This window comes from Lasiosphaeria miniovina (genome assembly GCF_030549165.1).
Source record: "Lasiosphaeria miniovina strain SMH2392-1A chromosome Unknown B0T26scaffold_3, whole genome shotgun sequence".
Taxonomy (NCBI): Eukaryota; Fungi; Ascomycota; class Sordariomycetes; order Sordariales; family Lasiosphaeriaceae; genus Lasiosphaeria; species Lasiosphaeria miniovina.
Genome location: NW_026848222.1, coordinates 4,689,335 through 4,711,986, shown reverse-complemented (window position 1 = coordinate 4,711,986; position 22,652 = coordinate 4,689,335). Strand labels below are relative to the sequence as shown.

The 22,652-nt window shown below is 55.7% G+C and overlaps 8 protein-coding genes across 8 annotated transcripts; 6 read left to right on the top strand and 2 right to left on the bottom strand.

Annotated features, from left to right (window-relative positions):
• Positions 1 to 1,000: 1,000 nt before the first annotated feature.
• Positions 1,001 to 2,428, top strand: B0T26DRAFT_641957 (concanavalin A-like lectin/glucanase domain-containing protein; the record flags this gene model as incomplete). Its single annotated transcript, XM_060437396.1, has 3 exons — positions 1,001 to 1,252; positions 1,325 to 1,681; positions 1,745 to 2,428. 3 exons carry the CDS (start codon positions 1,001 to 1,003, stop codon positions 2,426 to 2,428), a joined length of 1,293 nt encoding a protein of 430 aa, XP_060298914.1.
• Positions 2,429 to 3,911: 1,483 nt separating this feature from the next.
• B0T26DRAFT_772204 (uncharacterized protein) lies at positions 3,912 to 5,706 on the top strand (the record flags this gene model as incomplete). The annotated part of the gene is made up of 3 exons (XM_060446559.1): positions 3,912 to 3,980; positions 4,017 to 5,176; positions 5,234 to 5,706. The coding sequence occupies 3 exons, from the start codon at positions 3,912 to 3,914 to the stop codon at positions 5,328 to 5,330; spliced, it is 1,326 nt and encodes a 441-aa protein (XP_060298913.1). The 3' UTR covers positions 5,331 to 5,706.
• Positions 5,707 to 6,591: 885 nt separating this feature from the next.
• On the top strand, positions 6,592 to 8,880 carry B0T26DRAFT_811572 (uncharacterized protein; the record flags this gene model as incomplete). The annotated part of the gene is made up of 6 exons (XM_060447288.1): positions 6,592 to 6,809; positions 6,893 to 7,288; positions 7,351 to 7,642; positions 7,682 to 7,923; positions 7,954 to 7,995; positions 8,026 to 8,880. 6 exons carry the CDS (start codon positions 6,592 to 6,594, stop codon positions 8,561 to 8,563), a joined length of 1,728 nt encoding a protein of 575 aa, XP_060298912.1. The 3' UTR covers positions 8,564 to 8,880.
• A 952-nt stretch (positions 8,881 to 9,832) lies between these two features.
• Positions 9,833 to 11,307, top strand: B0T26DRAFT_870939 (uncharacterized protein; the record flags this gene model as incomplete). The annotated part of the gene is made up of 3 exons (XM_060447913.1): positions 9,833 to 9,956; positions 10,139 to 10,687; positions 10,755 to 11,307. The coding sequence occupies 3 exons, from the start codon at positions 9,833 to 9,835 to the stop codon at positions 10,979 to 10,981; spliced, it is 900 nt and encodes a 299-aa protein (XP_060298911.1). The 3' UTR covers positions 10,982 to 11,307.
• Positions 11,308 to 11,798: 491 nt separating this feature from the next.
• B0T26DRAFT_750316 (uncharacterized protein) lies at positions 11,799 to 12,129 on the bottom strand (the record flags this gene model as incomplete). The annotated part of the gene is made up of 2 exons (XM_060445205.1): positions 11,799 to 11,813; positions 11,869 to 12,129. The coding sequence occupies 2 exons, from the start codon at positions 12,127 to 12,129 to the stop codon at positions 11,799 to 11,801; spliced, it is 276 nt and encodes a 91-aa protein (XP_060298910.1).
• Positions 12,130 to 12,712: 583 nt separating this feature from the next.
• Positions 12,713 to 14,687, top strand: B0T26DRAFT_852250 (SGNH hydrolase-type esterase domain-containing protein). The gene is made up of 2 exons (XM_060447651.1): positions 12,713 to 14,336; positions 14,414 to 14,687. Exons 1-2 carry the CDS (start codon positions 13,149 to 13,151, stop codon positions 14,477 to 14,479), a joined length of 1,254 nt encoding a protein of 417 aa, XP_060298909.1. The 5' UTR covers positions 12,713 to 13,148; the 3' UTR covers positions 14,480 to 14,687.
• A 1,344-nt stretch (positions 14,688 to 16,031) lies between these two features.
• B0T26DRAFT_740049 (WD repeat domain-containing protein) lies at positions 16,032 to 17,369 on the top strand (the record flags this gene model as incomplete). The annotated part of the gene is made up of 3 exons (XM_060443802.1): positions 16,032 to 16,277; positions 16,487 to 16,947; positions 17,015 to 17,369. 3 exons carry the CDS (start codon positions 16,032 to 16,034, stop codon positions 17,367 to 17,369), a joined length of 1,062 nt encoding a protein of 353 aa, XP_060298908.1.
• A 2,385-nt stretch (positions 17,370 to 19,754) lies between these two features.
• B0T26DRAFT_642726 (armadillo-type protein) lies at positions 19,755 to 22,280 on the bottom strand (the record flags this gene model as incomplete). The annotated part of the gene is made up of 4 exons (XM_060437471.1): positions 19,755 to 20,137; positions 20,223 to 20,778; positions 20,832 to 21,110; positions 21,180 to 22,280. The coding sequence occupies 4 exons, from the start codon at positions 22,278 to 22,280 to the stop codon at positions 19,755 to 19,757; spliced, it is 2,319 nt and encodes a 772-aa protein (XP_060298907.1).
• Between the last annotated feature and the right edge of the window lie 372 nt (positions 22,281 to 22,652).

Here is a 22,652-nt window from a genome sequence, read left to right as displayed (position 1 = left end):
TCCGGGCCTATATACGCCATGTGCGTGTAGATATCTCAGTACAAATGAATCAACACTCTCCACTGTCCGTGTCAGCTCTTGCACAGGTTGCGGTACGGGTCGGTCGCGCCACGCCAGGCCTGGCTCATCTCGCGCCGTGTTGTGCGACCTCCGGCCTCGTACGGCCGGGTGTCTGCAGGTACCTGGCCTCACCAAGGTCACGGTATCGGTTCGTTGCTCGCGGAAGTGAGGCAGCCACCTCCAAGGTGATGAAGGTGGCGGTTGGTTGTGCAGTCTTTCATTCTTTCCCTCCTTCCGTTCCTCCTTTCCTTTTCTCTCTCTCACCTTCCGTGTCTGTCTGCCTACCTACCTGAGGTCAACGCAAGTGGGAAGCGCTCAGCCAACTCTCCCTTGTACCGCAGAAAGGTAACAGCAACCTGACAGGTTTCGTGTACTCGTTCCGTTGGTGACTCGGTCCGTCAGCTTCTCTTCTAGCTGCGCCTGATATTAACCTACCCTAGGTAATCAAGGTCGAGTGCCAGCTAGCCAGCTTTGGCTTTCGTTCTCCTTCGATCTGTTTGTTCTTGTCCGTCAAGTCGTCCCATCCCATCCCATTCAGTGTTCTACATGGTCCTGCTTAGCGAGGGGTCGTTGCAAACCCCCAGTTTGCTGTTGAGAAGAGCTCGGGGTCTTTTTTCAACAAAAATCACAATTTCCTTCATTCTCGAGACCAGTAAGCTGGCTGAAATCTCCATAGGAGCAAGCCAGCGGACGCACGGAGAGATAACCGCGACAGACGCACGCACGAAGGTGAAAGAACTTGCTTTACGTGACCTGGGGGAGGGGTGTTGGTTATTCTGCCTGGCTGGCTACACTCTGCGGCTGCGACTCGAACACGATATCGAGATTGATATCGCACCTTTGCGGACAGGGTGATACACATACATATACGACGCACCGAAGCGAAGCGAATCCAATGGGCCATGGGCTGGCCGCAGCCGTTGCTGCCGTCGCCATGCTGATGCTGTTTCCATGGCATAGGCGGCGGTCGCGGCAGCAGCAGCAGCAGCAACGCTCTACAGGGGCCGGGCATGGATCGCACTCGCGAAAAAGGCCACCGACACCGACACGGTCGTCACCCGTTAGGACGCTTCTATGCACCATCACCAGCATCATCCCCATGCTCCTCGCAGTAACCATCCTGCCGTCCCCGGCGCGCGCCGACTGCGAGTGCGGCTACTCGGCGACGACCAGGAGCTGGGCCAACAGGACGGTGGTAACCACCACCACCACCACAGGCGAGAAGCAGCAGAAGGGAAAAGAGGAGGAGGATGGAGAGTGGGAGTATGTCTTTACGGACCTCGTCGAGACGGACTTTGCGCGGCTCGGCAGCAGCAGCAGCAACAACATAAGCGCCGACACGGACTGGGCGCGGCAGGTGTTCAACCTGAGCCGGGCGCGGGCGCGCGGCGAGTACGGCGAGATGTTTGCGCTCGGCAACGTTGTCGATACTGCTGGTGCTGCTAGAGGGGGAGACGAGGAAGAGGGCGCGGCGCTGCAGCTCGTCGTCGGCAGCCAGCTCGTCGACGGCATGGTGCCCGTAGCGGAGCTAGATACGCGCCGGCTAGACCTGTTCTGGGGCACGTTCCGCGCGTCGATGAAGCTGCCGCGGACGCCGGGGACCTGTGCGGCGTTTTTCTGGGTAGGTATTTACTTACCTTTGTTAGTGATGATGAGTTGCGGGCTGACCACTGGTCCTCTCCAGTACTTCAACGACACGCAGGAGATTGACATGGAGTTTTTGACCAAGGACTTTGACGCCAGCAACAACAGCTTCCCGGTCAACCTAGTGCTGCAGTCGGCAGCATCCGCCGCGCGGGGGTACGACGCGGCGCAGACAGGCGACGGCAGCTTCGTGCGGGCGCAGCTAGGGTTCGACCCAACCGCAGGCTTCCACGAGTACCGCATCGACTACTTGCCGGGGCGTGTGGTCTTCTACGCCGACGGGCGGCCGCTCGCGGCCATGCGCGGCGGCGCCGTGCCCGCGTCGCCCGGCCATTTAATTCTGCAGCACTGGAGCAACGGCAACGCGCTGTGGACGGGCGGGCCGCCGGCCGCGGATGCCGTGCTGGCCGTGCGCTACGTCAAGGCCTACTTCAACTCGTCGGCGCCGCAGCGCGCGAGCGACCACGCGGCCCGCTGCAGCGACCCGGCCGCGCCCGGGGCCGTCTGCGCCGTTCCCGACGTTGCCGACACGGCGACACCCAATGCGAGCGCGGCCGCTGCGGCGTGGTTCTTTAGCGACCAGGCCAACATGACGAATAACCAGACTGTGTACAGCTGGCAGAGCGGTGGTGGCGGGTTAGGGCTAGGGAGGCAGAGAGGCTGGCGATGGTGGCCTTCAGCGGTGGCGGCGCTCCTAGTGTGTGGCTGGTCCGCGGCGCTGTAGTAGTGGTAGTAGTAGTAGTAGTATCTCATGCCACGCAACCACGCTGACTATTGCAACGGACGGACGGATGAGAGATAGACAGGCGGATGGATACCTGGTTGGTCGGTCACACGTTCCTTTCTTGTTCCAGACTTGGCACGCTGTGCCATGCCATGTTGCTAAAACCCAGATATTAAGTAATATAGAGGGTAGTGGGTGGGAATCATGCATACTAGGTGCCTACATACTGTAACTTCATATTTGAAAGCGAGTTAAGGTGTAGAAAAACAATCATTTACCTACCTAGCCATTGGTAAACACGCCGAAATGCGATGCGATATCCGGTACATACGTGTCCTGAATGTGAATGTAGATGTTTGCACATGAGATCGGCTGCTGGGCCACGCGGGAGGGCAGTCGAAGGGGCAGTCGAGGGGTCGTGATCGGACTACTTGGAGTTTACCTAGGTAGTAGTTAGGTAATGTGAGACTGGTCTGGGGAAAGAAAGTCTGGGGAAGTGAGCGAGTGGCTGCATGCGGCCCGATAGGCGGGCCACACACACACGCGCCACATAACACACACGGGCCGTCTCAAGCATCAGCAGGAACAGCAGATAGATGGAAGACAGAAGAAAGAGCGGGGAGGTAAGTGAGAAGTGAGAAGTGGGAAGTGGGAAGTTGGAAGTGGGAAAAGGGGGTTGCAGCAAAGGTCGGTCACCCGTCCCCAACCCCAAATCCTAAATCCAAGTCGAGGAAATGTCAATGTCAAGCGGTGATGTGATGCCTACTAACAACAACACCTGACCGGCGACCGAGTGGGATGCATGCATGGTCAGGGTAGTGTGTTTAGTTGCGGTTGTAGGTAGTTGTAAAGCCTTTGCTTCACTCAAGACAGACGGACGGACAGACTGGACGGTATTGACTCGAAAAGAGGTTCGTACGTAGGTACGTAGCCATGTCTCAAAACCATGCCGATGTGTTGTTGTCTTGCGTTGCAGAGTGCACACGTCTGCGGGAGAGAACGAAACCACCCCCCTCTGTCGAGTCTCTTCCTTTGGTTGTTGCAAAGGACGCCACCCTAAGAGCGTGAATCGCTCGATTGTATATATTATTGTTGTGCGTGTGAGCGCAACGGACGGCCCTGGCCGAACGAACCCGGGCGTGAGATACCACGGATGCGCCTCTCTTCGGCTCTCGCACCTCCCCGGTGGTAGTGGAATGGTGATCACGGCCTCACAAACGCACGAGGGAGACGGGAGTCGAGCGTTAAAGGCAGCTAGCCCCGATGCAGTGACGTCAGATGCCGCGGCCACACGTAGGCAAGCCCCTAGTCGAAGGAGCCAGTGTCGTCCGGGAGATACCATTGTCAGATTAATATAGAAAGATGCCGCCGCCATGAACATTCCAGATAAGTTTCGGTCTATCTGCCTGCCTACCTTGAGAAGCCGTCTCATTGAATTACTTTCTCTCGAATATTGTTGCCCTGACTCCCACGCCTGCTCGCCATGTCGACGCTCGAAGCGGTGCTCGAGCTGCAGAAGCGAAACAGCATCTTGCAGACACCGAGCGAGAATGTCAATAACAACAACGACAACAGGGGGGCCGTACAGGAGCAGCTGGTCGTGTCAACCTCACCGATACTCAACATCGCGCTCCAGAACAACACGTCGTCGTCCAACGTGTGCGCATACGTGACGGGGCTCGACATCAACAAGAACAACGCGGTACTGATCCTGCAGAGCGACGGCGTGACGGGCTACTACCCGCAATCACCAACCACCCCGCTCAGCGCGCTGGCGCAGGACTGCCACATCCGGCTAGGCGGGCCGGGCACGACGCGCACCGTGACGGTGCCGCAGATGGCGGGCGGGCGCATCTGGTTCGCGCGCGACGGCCAGCTGACGTTCCTGCTGAACCGGGGCCCGGCGCTGGTCGAGCCGTCGGCCACCAACACGTCGGACCCAAACTACAGCGTCTTCTGGAGCTTCGCAGAGTTCACGTTCAACACAGTGCAGGTGTTTGCCAACATCACGTTTGTCGACTTTGTCAGCCTGCCCGTGTCGCTCGCGCTGGCCAGCGCGACGCCGGGGGCCGCGGCGCAGTCAGTGGCGGGGCTGCCGGCGGCGGGGCTCGACGCCGTGTGCGCGGGGTTAGTGGCACAGAACGCCAGCGACGGCGCCGGTTGGGACCGGCTCGTAGTCAAGACGGCCGCGGGCGCCAACCTGCGCGCGCTCAGCCCCAACGCGGGCCTCGTCATGGACTCCACACTCTTCCGCGGCTACTACCAGCCTTACGTCGACGCCGTGTGGGCCAAGTACGCCGCGGCGCCGCTCAACATCGACACGCAGGGGCAGTGGGGGGTGGTGCAGGGCAAGGTCAGCAGCAGCTCAGGATCGGCGCAGCTCTCGTTCGGCAGTGGTGTAGGTGCCTTCGCGCAGCCCAGCAGCGCCGACGTCTTCTCGTGCAGCACGGGGCCGTTCGCCAACGCGACGGGCTCGGCGGAGCTGGGCAACATCGGGGCGCGGCTGGCAGCGGCGTTCAACCGCAGCACGCTGCTGGTCAACGCCAACCAGCCGGCGGCCGAGCGCGTGGCGACGTACTACGTGTCGAACCAGATCACCAACCACTACGCGCGCGTGGTGCACGCAGCCGTGCCCGGCGGCAAGGGCTACGCGTTCCCCTACGACGACGTCGCGCCCGACGACGCCGACAACGTCGCGGGCACGGTGGCCGACGGAAACCCACAGCTGCTGGTCGTCGCCGTCGGCGGGTCGGCGACCCTGCCGACGACGGTGACGGTGACGGTGGCTGCCGCTGCCGCTGCCAGTTCCACGGCCACTTCCACTTCGCTGCTGGCGAGGCTGCGCAGTGCGGTGCGCGCCGGGCAGAAGAGGCTGGGCGGGTGGTGGAGCCGAGGCAAGTGAAGCTGGGGGATCCCATGTTGAAGAGAATGATCTGGGGGATTTGTACATGGCAAGGGCCAAGGAGCCTTGTTTGGTGTTTCTGCCGCTCGTATAGTCGACCCAACTCGTACATATACATAGCAGTATCGTTAGTTAGGTAGTCAGCTTGCCAATATGCAACATTTGTTCCTATCGGTCTTCCCTCTAGGTCCCCCAAGTTACAGCGGTGAACAGACACGATGAAAATGAAACAGGAAAAAGAGATAAAAAGTATACCGAGTGAGTACCTACCTGAGTTTTGATCGAATCAGATTCACTCACCGACAGCCATAATACGAGTGGTGCTGGTTTGCTCCGCCGCCGTCCGACGGTCTGGAAACGGGGGATTCATTCCCTGGTGGAAACCAAAGACTGGAACTTGGAAGCGGCCTTCTGCTTGGCAGACCGAGAGCCCCTTGGTGATTTCCATTTTCCACTGGGAGCCAATGGGGCGCCGAGACGGGAGGTCCTACCGCCAAGCTTCGCCTTGTACGGCATGGCTTGCTTCCCCACAAAATTATTATCTCCAGCAAACGGCGCCCCACCACTCCACACACCATACCCCCCTTTTTGATTTTTGGGGAAGGAGCGAAGAGAAGAGAGAGTCCTGAAACACTTGAAGCCGACGGCATCTGAATGGGATGACTGTTGATTCGCTCCTGCCGGGGCCACCTCGAAATGGGCAGCATTGTGCATCTCGGCCAATGCGGCTCCATCATTGCGAGACGGGAAACCTGAATGACTCTGGAACAGCGCATTTTTTGTCCCCCCCATTTATTTCCCTTGGCAGTCACTCAACGCCTCGCCCGGCCCAGAGAACCACGGCGTCGTCGTCTTTTGTGTCTTGATCTTGCTTTCCCCCCCGGCCAGTAGCTTGGATAGGTCGGACCGAAGTCCCCGCAACGGGAATTACCTCGATCCATGTCTTCGCACATGACAACTTTTTGTTTGTGTGTGGTAATCTCGCCCGTTCTCCTCCCATTCTTGTTCGGTTAATCTCTGTAATCAAGTATGTACTATACATAGGAAGAAGGTAGCATGGCACGTGTTGTTATATATCAAGATAGCAAAGCCACAATTCCGAGCTTGTCTTTTGATCTCCCAGTCTTCGTCTTTCGTCGCTCATTTCTTCCCCGTCTATCCCGTCGCTCTTTACCTAGCTCCCGCGGTATACTCGCTCCCCCGAGTGCTTGCCGCAGTCATTCATTTATTTATTTCTTTCTTTTATTTGCCTCCTTGAGCCATGTTTTTCCCCAAGGCTATCGCCAGCCTCTCGTGGGCCGGCATGCTTCTTACGCTGTGCTCGGCCTCGCCCGTCGAGGTCATCGCCGTGAAGAGGCCGCAGCATGACCTCATGTTCAGGGAGGCGCTGGAGCTGGCCCACCGCCCGCGCCTCGACAAGCGGCTCGAGGCCGATTTCAGCATGGAGAAGGCGTGGAATAACGAGGTTCTCTTTGCCGGGTAAGAGGCTTGCTTAGTGTCAAACCCAGAGAAAAAGAAAAAGAAAAAAGAAGAAAAAGCTAACCGTTGTCATGTCGCACCAGGTCGTGGGTCAACTCGGACGCGGCCATCGGCATCACCGACACCGTATCGCTGTCCGTCGTGTGCGTCGACTGCTGGACCAAGGGCACCGTCACCGCCAAGCTCCTCGAGGACTTGTTCGACCCCAGCGTCCGCCTTGAGTTCTCCGCCGTCGAGGCCTACGTCGACGTCGCCGTTGCTGTCACCTCGGGCGCCACCTACTCGGTCAACCTCTTCACCTCCAACTCCCCCGTCGGGCTCGGCTTCCCGGGCTTCAGCATCGGCCTTGTCTTTTACGTCGATCTCGTCTTCAGCCTGACGGCCGCCGTCGACCTCGAGGGCGGCTTCTACGTCAAGGTGGCCGACGGCGCGTTCCTCGAGGCCAGCGTGTTTGGCGGCGAGATTACCAAGTCGTCCTTGTGAGTTCTTTGCTGCCACCAAGCCGAGGTTTATTTGTCAGTTTTGCTTACCCCATTTCCAGTGACGGGCTCAGCAGCAAGTCCCTACCGGTCACCGTCAGGGCCGGCTCGGCCACCTTCAAGGCCGACCTCCGCCTCCGCGTGCAGTGCGGTGCCGAGACGGATATCGCCGTGTTCGGTATTGGGGCGGGCGCCGAGCTGGGCATCTACGCGAACCTAATCGAGTTTGTGGCCGTCCTCGAGTCGACGCCGACGTGCCTGCTGCAGAGCCGCGAGTGGTGGGATCTCAACGTCGGCGCCTTTGCCCACCTCGACATCGTCGTCGACTACAAGACCATCGGCGCCATCCCCACCGTGTCCACCACCCTCCTCACCGCGCCCACGCTCACCCAGTGCTGGGTGGCGAGAAGCGCAGCTCAGAGCGGCAGCCCTCCATCTGTCAGCGTCTCACTGGGGGTTCCGTCGGGCATTCCCGCGAGCTCGGCTGCCAGCTCGAGCCGCGAAGACGGTGCGTCGACATCCGGCAGCACCGCCGTACACGTCCCCACCATCGCTCCTTCGGCTCCGGCAACGCTGCCGTCGTCCCTGTCGCTGCTAACCCCGTCGGTTGTGCCCGGCTCTGTGCCTAGCAACTCGTCTGCTCTCTACCCCACCACTTCTGGCAGTGGCAGCGGCAGCGGCAGCGGCGATGTTGTCACGTCGACCGTGTACACGACAACCATGTACACCATCACCAGCTGCGCGGCCACGGTGCCCAACTGCCCAGCGTCGCTGCAGAGCGAGATCATCGTAACCAAGACGGCCGCCGTGGTGGACTCGGCCTCGACGCCCACCACCATTATTACCCCGGCAGCCCAGGGCACTGCCACGGTAGTCGTCATCACCGACGTCACAGTCTTGGTCCCCTGCGCGACGCCCGTCGTCGAGACGTTTATCCCCCCCAGCAGCTGTGCTACTTCTGTTGTATCACAGAAAGTTACTGTGGAGGCAGCGGCAGTCGTTGTTACACCTGCTGCTTCTTCTTCTTCTTCTGCTGCTGCTGGTGCTGCGCTATACTATTCGGCTTTCTCGTCGGCGGCGGCTACAGCAACAGCGCCGGCTCCGCCGCCGCCCGTGGCCCCATGGTACCGCCCGAACAACGGAACCTCGGCCGTTTCGAACACGACGACGCCGGCACCGATCCCGACCGCCGGGGCATCGAGTCAGACGTGGAGGATCGGCAGCGTCTTGTTTGCTGCTGCCGCTGTTGTGGGAGCCTTGTCGATGCCGTTGTGAGAGGGGTCCTCTTACTTCCCCCGTTTATTTTTTTTCTTCTTTTTCTTCTTATGTTGCACTTCGAATGGAAACTGCAGCACACTGAAATAGTAGAATTTAATGCCTACCAGATATGTCTTTGTGCACAGCTTGGTGGTGTGTCGCTGGCTCGTTGACACCTTCAAATAATCAAATAATAAAGAGCCGTGTCATGATGATATTGGGTAAACAACCCAATGGAGGGGCTGGGCTGGAACTTTTGCAATTTCCCATTTCTTCAAATCGCTCCCCTCTGGCTGTACTTCGGGAGGGACCCCTTTCTCGAACCGAACAACACGTGTAGGAAAAAGCAGCCCACCACCGTGTAGAACCCCTCACAGCCCCTCCTATCCCGTTACCCCACAGCGCCGTTCCGCGGGGGTTGTCAGGTGGGCCAGATCGCCGATTGGTGACGCAATCGAGCAGCGGTTGGAGAAAGCCCCACCAACGTCATCGCGGGGATGCCCTTACTCGACAGCTTAACCAACTACCTCCTTAGCCCCCTCCAACTTGGGTCCCGTCGTTACGTTATCTGCGCAAAGGCGCGTGCGTCAACAGATCAAGCATTCCCGTTCCAGCGGTAGAAAAAGCTTGTTTTATGTCTGGCACTGTACGTACTATGTCTCTTACACTACTGGACGATACCTCCATGCCAGAGGTACATAGATACCAGCTGGGACAGGCCTCGGCGCTCAAACAACAATACCCTTCCTATACAGCGATATCATGACTGAGAGAGGCCGGTACACTGCGGCCATGTCCGGGAATACAAGCCCGCTGCAAGACATTCGCCGCAGTTTGATGCAGAGAGTCGGGCCGTGGTTGGGCCAGTCCAGTGTCCGCTCAAAGGACCGGTACGTGCTAGCACAGTTGGCAAGAAATACCGTACATTGCTTAGCTCCCATCCTATCATTGTAGATTATGCATTACCTTATGATGTCCCTCCCTCCGTGTTAGTGGTTGGTCACGCCCAGTCTGGCGACAAAAACGACGTCACACCTCCATCCGCCCTCCAGCGTATGGCGAGGGAATGAGGTAGTGTAGTGTGTGCTGCCTGCCCGCCCGCCGCCATAAAAGCAATCTCCCGTTTCGCTTTGCACTTGGTGAAGCCTCCTGCAACCTCCTGAACTTTTGCTGCTCTGCTCTCACCTTGCACCGCCCGCCAAGCTATCTACTAGCCTACCAATAGACCAAAATTCCAACTTCATCGCTACCTACCCAAACATTGTCGAGGTCTGCGCAAGACTCGCCATGGAAACCATCAACAACATGGCGTCAGCTGCCGCCAACAAGATCTGGGGCACTCCTGAATCCAAGGAAGAGCCAATCTCGGGCCGCTCCGGCAACGTCGGAAAGGGAGAGCCTTATGACGCCGGTAACATTGGTTGTGGGTCACGTCCCTTTATATATCCCTTTATATAAAGCACTCTACACACTCTCTTCACTGGCCGTGCTAGCTGACTCGACGACGCCATGCAGAGTAAAACACGCACTGCCTGCTGCCAGACTACACTAGCCTCCCTGCATCACACTAACTCCTGAATCCCCTGCCACCAGAGCACAAGGAGTACACCGACGACGCTCCTAGCACGCCGTCCAAAGAGACGCCAGCCCCGACAACATCATCAACTAGCAAATTGCACTCCGAGCTCCCAACCCACGCCGCCGTGCTGTCCGATATGCAGCCCAAGGACCCCAACCCGACCACGGTCAAGGACTCGTCCGTGGCCACCGCCGGCGACAGCACCAAGGCGCAGAACGACGTGCGCGATCCCGCGGACCCTGCCACGCACCACGACAAGGCCGCCGCCAAGGAGAACGTCGACGACACCACCGACGGGCTCGACGTCGGCGACAACCCGGACAAGCTCGACGGGCCCGGCCCGCGCCCGCTCGAGGACGTGGCTAGGGACAACGGCGGAGACGCCGCCAAGGCCTCCCGGTCAGACACTAAAGTAGCAACCGACGCAGACAGCAGCGAAGACGGCCCCCAGAGTACCAGCCACGGCGAGGGCACCGGCGAGCAGTATGTCAAGTCGTCCGGGCTCAAGGCCGACGGCGGCAACTTTGACGCGTCGGTCCCTGGCGCCGGCCGCGAGGCAGACCGTAGGCGCCCCCCCCCCCTTTCTTCTTCTCTGTTCCAAACTCTGTCCACTAACCCTGCCCTCTCAAGGCCTCCTCGAGGAGAAAGGCGTGCACAAGGACGGCCCCAACGGCGGCATCGTCCCGAACACCAACGACTATAGCGGCAGCACTGCCACGCCCGCCGTGCACACCAATGGCTCGGCCGCCCACCCCAGCGGCTCCTCTCCTACCTCACCGACCAAGGAGAAGACTAGTCTCAAGACCAAGATCAAGGCTAAGCTGCACATACATTCGTCATCTTCGACGGCGGAGTAGGTCTATCTCTTTTTTTGTTAAGAAGGCTTAAAGAGGGGGGGGGGGTTGCGTTCCTATTAATTAAATAGGGATTTGTGTTTCGAATAGGTCTAGGTCATGAGCAATGGACGAGGAGTTAGTTTTTTCTTCTGTCCTTCTGGCATGATCCTGCGCTGTGTATTATTACTATTGCTCTTAGTGAATGCGAATAGGGGAACCAAGTCTTTAAAAACAAGGGTACTCACGTGAGACCGTCGTCACGTCGTGTGGTTTGTTCCTGTGGGTTGAAGGGAGAGATGTTGAAAAAAAAGGAATAATTGAGTTTGGCCTAAAAGCTACCTACCTACCAGCTCGTATAAGTTTGGATGCCTGATCTGCAGCTTGCTGCACAGTGTTTGCCTCTGAGAATACCACGTGCCAGTCGTAGCCGCTGATAAAGAGCGGCACTTTTCCTTCTCACCCCTTTACTTCCCTTCCCTTTTTTTTCACCTCTTACAACCCAGGTTAGAGCCAACGATGGATTTAATTCAATTCATTATTTGCCGTCTTTGTTATGATTGAAATGGAATGGATTAAGAGTCTACGCCTTAAGCCGAGTTGAGGCTGAGCGAGAGGTCAATTTTTAGGCTACCTAATACCCCCGCGATACATTCACTGTGATTTGAAAATACCTACCTAATTAGGGAGTTTTGAGAGTGCTCTTGACAAAAAATTGACACGCGCTGAGTTGAAGTGTTCAAGGAAGTCTACAAGGTAAAGGAAGAAAGCAAAAGAATAGAGTCCGCGCTCGCCGCCGGCTAATTACAGTTAATTCACACTTAGCACAGCATCACGGCCGCTATGGATCTTCTACCTAGGTTTCAAGTTCGCGTGGCTACCTGATTAGGTGCACAAAGCACCTCTCCTACAGACGAGACATTGGTCAATGCAATGTTCCCCCCCTGGACGACGACGGCCCATTCCTTCTCGTCGACATCCTTTCCTGCCTTTGCCTTGGCGACGTCCAAGGGCGTCTTGCCGTCCTTGTTCCTAGCATTCAGGTTGGCGCCGTTCTTGCGGAGCCAGATGGCCGAATTCTTCAGTTTCTGCTCGGCAGCGAAGTGCAGCGGCGCCCAGCCCCTCGGGTCGACGGCATCGAGGTCGGCGCCCTTCTCACGCAGCAGCGCCATGGCGGGCTCCGACTGCGTGAGGCCTGGACACTCAGGGCAAGTCTTTGGACCTTGAATTAGAGAGCTTATCTCAGCCCATTTTTTCAGGCTCCTTGGACACTTCCATCCGCCATACCAATTTTGTACATGGTGGCCTCGTACGGATACTTGGTGTTTTGTCTAGCCTGAGCTGAGGCACTGATGGAAAGCGGTGCCTAACAACAACAACAACAACAACAACGGAGGTGAGGCAATTCAGGAGACGGAAGGCCCCCGCTTATGAGCTATGATGCAGGCTAGAGCTAGCGTAGATTAATTCAATTCAATCAAGTCAAGTTATTATTCCCCGTCTTCGCCGCAATCAAGATGAATGAATGAACGAGCGAACGCAAGCGGTTAATGAAAACGAGAATGAACATGGAAAACATCTCCTTGCCTGTGGTTATCACCAAGTAATTAATTAGAAGGAAAATGACTCAATAAATCGCCCATGCTAATTAACTCAAGTCAGGTGATATCTGATGAATAGGCATCTGCATTTGTCTTGTGTGTACTATTCCTACGTACATACAATAATGGATCACGAATGATGTATCGCACAGCTGCCCATGTGGGCGCCTGATTGGCTGTTGGCCGCGCAACCCGGCCAAGGCACGAGATCGCCGCAGAGTCCGGCGGCTGTGACCTATTGTGTCAAAGTAATTAAAGCAAGTCGTGGCTGCCTTCTGCGCCTCCGGCCTGCTCCCCCACTCCCCTCACCTTCCCACTTTGTTAATTAGCGGCATACTCGTTTCTGTCCTTTGGCGACGGCGGGGTCTGTGAGCCGGTTATTTATCATCAGGTTTTCAGACTTTGTCATCGCCTTGAAGAGACGGCTTTAATTCTAGTACCAAGCTTGTGCGTCGATTGAAATTAATCCATCATTATTTTTGGGCGTTGTTTCGCTTGTCCATCTGGCCTATGGGCGCCTTTGAAGGGGGCATTCTTGTCTTCTCTCGCGCATCTGAAATTTTAAGCACCAGACCATCACCTCGAGAGCGATGCGACTGCGCGCGGCCTTTTTCGGCGCGCCTGTGGCCTGGGCGGCTACGGTAGTGCTGGGGCGACATGACGGTGGTAGTGGTGGCCAGCAGCAGGTTCTGGGCGCAGGTGAAAACGACGAGACTGCCCGGGTGAATGGCTTCGTCGCCTTTGGCGACTCGTACAGCGCGGGCATCGGCACCAGAGTCGAGAACGGCACCGAGAACGCTTGTCGGCAGGGCGACGGGGCTTACCCGGAGCTCATCCATGGCGACATGGTGGCGGCGGCGCCGGCCGGGCGGAACGTGACGCTGCAGTTCCTGTCGTGCACGGGGGCGACGACGGACAACGTTCTGGCGGGCGGCGAGCGTTCGCAAATGGATGCCTTCAACGCGTCGGCCGCGGCCGGGTCCGACTTTGCGACGCTCAGCATCGGCGGCAACGACCTGGGCTTCTTCGACGTCATGAACGCCTGCGTCTTCCACTTCTACAGCTTCTATAGCGGCACGTGCGAGACGGCCCTCAAAGCCGCCGCCGCCCGCATCGCCTCGCCCGACTTTGAGCTGCGCCTGGGCCTCGTGCTGATGGAGATCCTCGACAAGGTGCGCTGGGAGAAGCGCACCAGCTTCTCCATCACCGTCACGGGCTACGCGCGCTTCTTCAACGCGGACACGGAGGAGTGCGACGACATGAGCCTGGGCGTCTGGTGGCCGCCGGCGCTTCTGGGGGGCCCGAAAATGCACCGGTCCATGAGGCGGCAGATGAACGAGCTCGTTGTGGCCGTCAACAAAAAGCTTCTCCGCGTCATTAGCGATGTCAACAGCCGCTTCGCAAACCCCAGGGTTGTCTTTGTTGACTACGACGCCGAGTTTGACGGCCACCGCTTCTGCGAGCCTGGCGTCTCCGAGCCCGACTACCTTCGCGCCGAAACCTGGTTCTTCCTGCCAGCCGGGCCTGACAACGCCCATCCGGAACCTGACACCGACACTCTTATCGCAAGCAACGCGCTCGAGCCTGAATCCCCCCTGGTCGACCCGAACAGCTGCCTGCCAGAGGCTGAGCGGTCGGGGGACTGGGGCGAGCTGGCTCTCTGCCTCATGGCGACGGCCAAGCAGAGGAATCCGTCTCTCGAGCTGCGCAACGACCTCCTCGTGACAAAGGACTCGATGTGGTACGTACCGACGTACTACGGCAAGACGTTCCACCCTGTAAGTGTTTGACGCTGGCAAAATATCCCTGCAAGAATGACCCCTTTGCAGCAATTGCTAACCAGGCAACCAACCAGCGCACTCTCGGGCACGAGGCAATCCGGCAAAAGATATACGAAATGTGGTTCGCAGGGAATAATTGAGGCTAGTAAGGGAGCCCAAGGGGTCGTCAGTGATTTTTATAATTATGGCTTGGGACATCTCGATTACTGTTGGCAAGGCATCCGCGGATTCATTTGGGACATGGGCATTTTCATATATGGTTTCTCTGTTTTTCTGTTCAGATACCCATCCATATATTAATTAGTACTCGGATTTTGTTTTATCAAAGCGGCCTTGTCAAATGAAGACAGGGAGACAAACTGTGTTTTATTTCCATTGTGAATTGTGGTGTATGGACGGACGATGGGATGCCACAGCTATCGATCGCCATTAGTCCGAATGCTGTGGAAACTCGCTCGCTCTCCACGGGCGGCAGATTTCTAATAAAAGGGAAATAAAAGACATGATTGAGAATGAATGCTTTGTCGCGGTCGAGAACATACAAACAAACATGCTAGATAAATAAAAAGAATAAAAAGAATAGCAAAAAAAAGAGAATCGTAGGAATCAAAAAGGGCAAAAAGCTCAGCGTTTGCATGCTGCTCGCTGTAAGCCGACGGCTTGAGAGCCCCCTCAAGTTTTCCGGGGAAGGATCAACCGAAAAGGGACCGAGTACGAAGCTGCGTGGCTTCGTCTCGACACTGTTAGGAAATAAACCCCCTTGAGTCAGTCTTAACACAGCATATGCTTACGAAAAACATGGTGCACCCCTCGGGACCGAACCCAGGGTTTTTCATAGCTAGCAGTGTATGTTAGGGCGTGACACGTACGTCCACTCAGCCGCGGCGCCTCCGCGGTGAGGCTAACTTGACAGGATGAAATACTTAAACTTAGCCATATACCCCTCTGCGCACACAGTGTGTGCGGGCCTGTCATCCCACGTTCGTTGAGCCAGTCCGGCCGGCGACGGCTGGCCTTGACGATTCCTTCCGCGCCGTTAGAGCTTGGGACTTGGGACCTTGATAGTAAACTGGGAGAGGGAAACTCTGGGCTCAGAGTAAAGGTGAAGACTAAGAATGATATGTTTTTAGAGGCTTTCTTTTGAAAACCACCGCCGGTAGAGAGGTAATCTTGATGTAATTATAATTGATTAGCTCTTACCAAAGACAGCAGTCAAGAAACACATTTAAAACGAGACGGTAGGTCCAGTGTAGCCGTAGGCAAGCAGGAATCCAACTTGCCGTGACGTTGGGCGAAGCATTTCAAATGAAGCTATCACGGTCCTTGGCGTGCCTTCCCGCTGACGTTGTGACCCGGTTTTGTTGTCAGCCACCACTCACCACGCAGTGCTAACGCGTTGGGAGCACGGACCACTTCAACGACTGGTGGTCGGTTACGCGGCTGCCTGTGAATGAACCCCGCCCCACCCAGTCACATTTGAATGAACAGCAGCGGGCGCGCTAGAACATTTAAATCCGCATGTGCCCCGCCTGCATGTGGGCTTGCTTCCTGAAATTCTGCCAAAGTTTGACCCTTGCGGCACAGAAGAGCGGTCAATTTTTATTTTATTGTGGCCGCCCTTTTTCTCTTGCAACCATCAACGCCAAAAAAAAAAAAAAAAAAACTCCAGTAGAGCAAGACGAGAGGACACAAATGGCTAGATTCGCAACCACGCAGATCGTGTCGGCTACTACCGGCTCCCTGGCGAAGGACATCACGTTCCCGTCGGGCGCTAAAGACACCATCTCGGCGGTCCGCTTCTCGCCAGTGTCTCATCACCTGGCGGCGGCGTCGTGGGATGGCAACGTCTACATCTACGATGCTGCCAACTCGAGCAGCATCAAGGGTGTCGCCATGGTCGAGGGCCAGTCCCCCGTCCTAGACTGCCATTTCAGCAAGGTAAGTCCGATATGAGTCTCTAACCCCACAGCTCTCTCCGACCGAGAGGTGAATTTGAACATGAACACAATATGGATTATGGACGGGTCCATAGGTGAGTCTGGCTTGGTTTGCTTACCGCACCTCTCTCCCTTCTCCCTGCCCGCCCGCCCTCATTTTCACCTGCAGGAGGCCCACCCCCCGCTGACTGTTTTGCGACCCTTTGCTAGGACGGAGCCATGGTTGCTTCAGCTGGCGCCGACAAGAAGATACACGTCTACGACATCGCCTCGGGCCAGAGAATGGACTTTGACGGCCACGAGGGCCCTGTCCGCTGCCTGCGCTTCGTCGATGTCCCCTCGGCCAACGGCCTCATCATCGCCTCGGGCTCCTGGGACAAGACGGTCATGTACTGGGATCTGCGCCAGCCCCAGTCCATCGCCACTCTGCAGTGCGACGAGCGCGTCTACTCCATGGACTCCGCCGGTGCGCTGCTCGCCATCGCCATTGCCGGCTGCAAGGTCCATCTCGTCGATCTCCGCACCAACCCCGGCGTCCATTCACAAACTCTTGACTCGCCCCTCACACACCAAACCCGATCCGTTGCTGTCAGCCCCGACGGCTCGCGCTGGGCCATTGGCGGTGTCGAAGGGAGAGCTGGAGTAAGAGTTCTTGCCGAGCAGGACAATAAGTAAGTTCAAATTTCCGCTTTCATCCCCTCAGTGCGACGAGTGTTGGAGCTAACTTCCCGTCACCAGACTCAACATCACGTGGCGCTGCCACCGTGATGCCCCCGTCACAACAACTGGCAAGAACAAGGAAGTAAAGGTCTTTGCCGTCAACGACGTGACCTTTCACCCCATCAACAACAACCTGCTCGCCACCGCCGGATCTGACGGCACCTTCACCTTCTGGGACATCAAGTCTCAATCGAGAGTTAAGCAGTTTCCTAACGTCGGCGGTTCCATCACGTCGGTTGCGTTCAACCACAACGCCTCTGCTTTCGCCTACGCCGTCGGCTACGACTGGTCCAAGGGCTACTTGCACAACTCGCCCGACTATCCCACGAAGCTGATGCTGCACACCGTATCGCCAGACGAGCTGCGGAAGTGAGAGAAGAAAGGAGAGAGGGCTTGGGAAAATTTGTGCCGCTGAGGGGAAGATTTTATCGGCATGTGAAATGACGTTTGGGGAGAGCATAAAATGCTCAGCAGACCCCACGTCAAGGGAATCATCATGTTGCCAATCTACTTTGGGGGAAGGAAAAGGGAAAAAAAGAATGCATGTACATTGGAGGATCTCATTTGGCAGGCGCACACAGGGTTCGTGCACAGAGGGAGACAGAGACTCGTGGCAAACGGGAGGGGGATAAATTTGACACACGAAAGTACCTGTTTCGGGAGAGAGGTTGCTCAACCGGCAGCTTGTTTGCTTTTATTGGCGATACGGCCAGGCTTGACTGTCAGTGTCGGGGGTTTGTTTGATGGCTTCGGGGAAATAGCTGCAGCAAGCCAGCATTGCATGCATGTATGCAATGCATGGGAGGCAGGATTTGTGCTTGTCATGATTGGCTTTTAGTTTGTAGTCGGGAATATCACGATCGCGGTCCTCCACATACCATTACTTTGTCTCTGCGCGTCGTTCGACTTTGCAGGTCCCGTACGTCTCTCTCTAATAATCATAAATTGGTGACCTAGATCCGACCAGCCCCTCCGTTGCTCTCTATCTTCTCCAATCTTTGGAAAGGCAGGTGAGACGACAATACTCATTTTACTGGCACAATATATTCTGTCGGTTACATTCTTTTATTTTTTCCCAGGAAAGAATAAATAAGAGACAAGAAAATACACACAAAGTTCCTTCGGTGATAGATCTAACTGTGGAAGTCGCTTCTTGGGTAGACGAAATAGTTATCATCCATCACCCCAATAGCCATCAATGACTTTGTATTTGTGTCCCATACACCAACCACGTTTCAAGGAAATTGTTGATCATATTTATTCGCAGATTTAAATAATTTTCTATTTGTCATGTAGGGTACGGACATGCCTTGACGGAGAAAGGGCTAATGCAGCATGGAATGGCATGGAATGAAATTCCCCAATCCAGTTCCTACTAGTATTTAAGAAGATAAAGAGAAGCTAGAAGCCCCTATCCTTTTCCTCCTCTTATGGTGTCTCTCTGCCGTCTCGATGGGAAGGGGGTAGAAACCTGAGGAAGGAAGTAAGTCTTAGCAAAAGTGATTAGTCTAGAGTCACGAGGTACAATACATACACCTTGAGCCTCAGACTGTGTTTCTGTTCTAGTACACATATATTGTAGGGCGTCGGGTACGAAAACGGGTGGCAGTACGGATAAGGAGCTCGACATGTAAATATGCCCTTCAACACATGCCTGGAAGAAACTCAATCTCGCTGGAAACGACATATACATTCGCGCGTGGCTGATTCCTAGAATCCCCTGGCTAGCTCCCTATCTATAAACCCTCTGGGACCATCTAGAAATCTACCTGCTCTGCAAGACTTGACGTTCAACAAGAGCATGAACAAGACTCGACCGTCGTAGAGCTTGTTGCTTCCGCCGCCGTGCCTCTCGCTTTAAAAATACAATTCAAAAATTACCGTCTTGCGTATTTGTTTTGTTTGTAGCCCGTTCCCCAAATCCAGTGTGTCCAGCAGCATAAATCCCAATAATTGCAAAATGCTAAAAAACCAAAACCCCCAGCCCGGCTTTTCCACCCCGTATCCAATATCTCTACTCACCAACCGCCATGTCCTACCATCCGAGTTTCATGACCGCTAGCCCTAGAGCAATCTCAGAAACCAATTGGCACAATACCAAAAACAGACCCAAAACAGTAAGAAAGCGGAAAAGACGGGCACCCAGTGACGCCCGAATTCCAAAGTCTGTTAGAAACGGGGTGAAATGTATTACGTTTTGTCCAGACCCAGAATGTATGTTTTCGCGTGCGTCTTTTTTGTGTGTATAAGGTGAGCTCGTAGGTAGTCGAAAAAGCCGAAGCCTTCCACGCAAACAACGCCCACCCCCAGAAAACAACAATGCTGGCGAGAGGGCTGAGACAAATTTTTGTCAAGAATTGCCCGTCGCGTTCAGGTCCGAGCAAGAACGTGCTGTCTCGTGAAGATGAACCCCCGGCAAACCCCTTTGCGGGGGTTTGAAGGGGGGTAGGAATGTCAGTTGCCCATCGAAACCCCAGTTATCGACAATCCAAATCAGTGCATCGACATTTAGCGTAAATTCCATATTACAAGAAGCTTGGGAATAATAACAGAGCATCGCCTCTTCTCGTTATCAGAGCGATATGCAGTAAGTGGCCGTGTCTTCGTAATGATGTCGAATGTAAAGAAATCCAGGCCGAGCAAAAGATAAAAACGCCGATTCGCCGTAGTGTGGGGGGCTCAAATTAAAAAACCAGTACTGAAATTGGCCGACACAACAACAATAGATAACCGAGTATTCCGGGTTTGACGTGGTGTCTTAGACTTCGTCGGCACGCGGCTGGGGGATCGCGACCACATCTGTACCGGCAAGCTTGGCATTTGCACGCGAAACGACGTCCTCGACAGCGTTGGTGTTGGGGCTCGGCGGGCTAGACGAGGGGCTATTGGTTTCCATCGTGAGATTTGGGGTTGGCACAGCGGAGCCAATGTCTACCTGTAAGGAAGGCGAAGCCGGGGCTGTCGACGATGGCGTGACATTCTTAGTCCCAGACAAGGGGGACGAGACAGCAGACATAAGGCGATCGATGGCTGCAATCTGGCGTCCGGTACCTGTCGATTTCTTCAACGCGTTTAACTGGGGCTTCACTTCCTCGACGAAATCGGCCCGGTCCTGACCGTCCAGCTCGTTGAAGAGTTTTTCTAAATTCGGTAAGCATCATATGAGGGGAGAAAGGGATCTTGTCGTGCCAACAAAATTCGACATGAGATGGGAAGGTAAACTTACGGACGACATAATTGCCATACTGATCTTTGATCATGGGACCCAGCTGGCTGTTGCCCTCCTCTCCAGGCCTGATAAACCGCTCTCTGATAAGACGTCGCTCATCAGCTGTGCCGTACTCGATACATTTCTCTACTACGTTTGAAGCAAACTTGTGCTTTGAGAGCGTCAACAACTGGGTTGTGACAATGGCAATCATTTTTGCGCGGTCCTCGGGTTTTCCGTATTGGATGACATGTTGAGTTACGTAGTTGCCATATTGGTCGGTGACCAACATCTGGGCGCAGTTATGCAGCTCATTCATAATGGCGGCCTTGTCACTCTCGTTCCCGTATTCAAGGACCCGCTGAATGACTCTGCAGCCGTACGTGTGCGAAGCGAGGTCGCTGACGCGCCCCTTGAGGCAATCGATGATGAAGCCGATATGCTGGCGAGGGACCAGCTCGATGATCTTCTGGATGACGTGGTTTCCGTTCTGATCGCGGACTACTCGATAAACTTCCGGTTCCAGCTCCTTGATCAGCTCGGCTTGTTGCTCGACAAGGATATGCTCCAGTGCCTGCAAATATATTAGCTTGCTGCCGGAGGGAGCAATGGATAAGAGGTGGTCACCTTTTGTACGACCCGGCACGCATACATCTGCGTTGACAGATCGATGACCTTGCCCTTCATCGCGCTTGCTAGAACCTTCTTCTGCACCTGATTACCGTGCTCAAAGAACTTCTGGATGACATAGTTCCCGAACACGTCTTTCATGAGCTGGACGGCGTTTGGCTCAATCTCCCGGAAGACCTGCTGTTTCTCGTCGCTATTGGCTGTCTCTAGCTTTTGCTGGATGAACCGGGAGCCGTGTTGGTCCCCGCTGAACTCGACAATGTGCTCGTAGAGGTCCTACATACGTAGTAAGCATATCGCTCGCGTGTGCAACTAGGAGCAGAGACATATTGAAGTAGATCGTACCTTGAGCTCGTAGCGCTTGAGATGCTTGGAATTTGCCCTGAACTCCTCCAACAGCTGGCTTCGCACCCCTTTTCCTGGATCCTGATCTTTGCTCGGCCGCATTGGGACGTTCACGGCCCCAGGAACAAAAGAGTTCACATGAAGGCCGCCATATGGATTCATCGAAACGGGCTGTCTGAAGCCCACGCCGCCGTATTGGTCGTAGATGTGGGGCTGAAAGTGCGAAAATCCCTGGCTAAAGTACTGGTTCCCGTAATATGCTGCTGGTTGAGATTGAGGTGGCACAAACTGCTGATTGGGGGCTCGGCGCTCAAGGTCGGGACCAATTCTGGGATCCCTCGAGGCTGGCTTGGGCCACGGGTCTGCGCCGGTTTGCGGCGTCCCCGCAAAGCTTTTGGGGCTGCTGAATCCTGCACGGTAGGCACTGCCGGCGGGCGAGTTGCGGTCTACAATCGACCCTCGTTTTTCATATCCAAAAGAAGAGGGATACATGTCCTTAGAATATCCCGGCTGATACCCATTCCCATTCTCCCACGGCTGCGAGACCGGATTGAGCTGGAAAGGCTGGGAGGCTGACCCGTATGTCGAAAGACCCGACAGACCGTTGGAGGGACCGCCATGGCCGTCCTGTAAGCTCAAGCCCCTAAGCTTGTCATGAACCTCCTCATCGTCCATTTGCTGGGTGGCGTACATCCGGTTGTTTTGAGCCGGAAATGACATGGACGGACCCGCGATGGACGGCCTTTGCGAATGCGAAGAGTTCTGAGGATGGCCTCCGTAGAAATCGCCATATTGAGTGCCCTGAGCATGCATATCGGCCTCAGAATGATTGGATGATTGGATGCCGGTATCACGCGAAAGACCCCCAACCGCATTTAAATACGCAGATGTAGAGTCTTGAGATGGCCGCTTTGATGCCGCAAAGCCATTAAGCCTTTGATGATCTGAATCGAGCCCCATCGCGCCGTACGTGCCCGAGGAGTCTTTCTCATCTGAGTATTCCGAATACGGGGGGAATTTGAACGCGCCGGTCGATGGATCCAGCGGCGGCCCGGTTGCCTTCGATCTGACAGGGCCCCTCTGGCCGATGGCCGGTTGCATCTGAGACTGTGAGGTTGTGAAGTACGACGAGCTAGTCGACATGTCGTGCATCGGGGCCTCGGCCCGGGCTCTGCTGGGTGAGGTGTTGCCCGATACGTTCCGTGTCGGTGTTGGTTCTGTGGAATTCCAAGGTTTAGGCCGGCTACCCCACGGTTCGGCTTCGGACGTAGCAGCTAGGGCACCAGAGCCCGAGGGGGCGCTGGAGAAAGCGTCGTTGGATTCTGCAAGCTAGGTTAACTTCAATGCCTTGGCCGGTTGGTCTATGTGAGCGCACCTCTTGATCCAACCGCGTCCCTGTTCTTTGCAAAACTTGGAGGGTCGCTCCATATTCCGCGATTTGATTGCCAACTCGAGTTCGCGAACGACGAGGCT

What these genes read in the sequence shown, in the direction of transcription:
- B0T26DRAFT_852250 (XM_060447651.1), top strand. Translation starts at nt 13,149, where the DNA reads ATGCGACTGCGCGCGGCCTTTTTCGGCGCGCCTGTGGCCTGGGCGGCT. An exon ending in ACGGCAAGACGTTCCACCCT is followed by an intron (nt 14,337 to 14,413) that starts GTAAGTGTTTGA and finishes GCAACCAACCAG; the next exon opens with CGCACTCTCGGGCACGAGGC.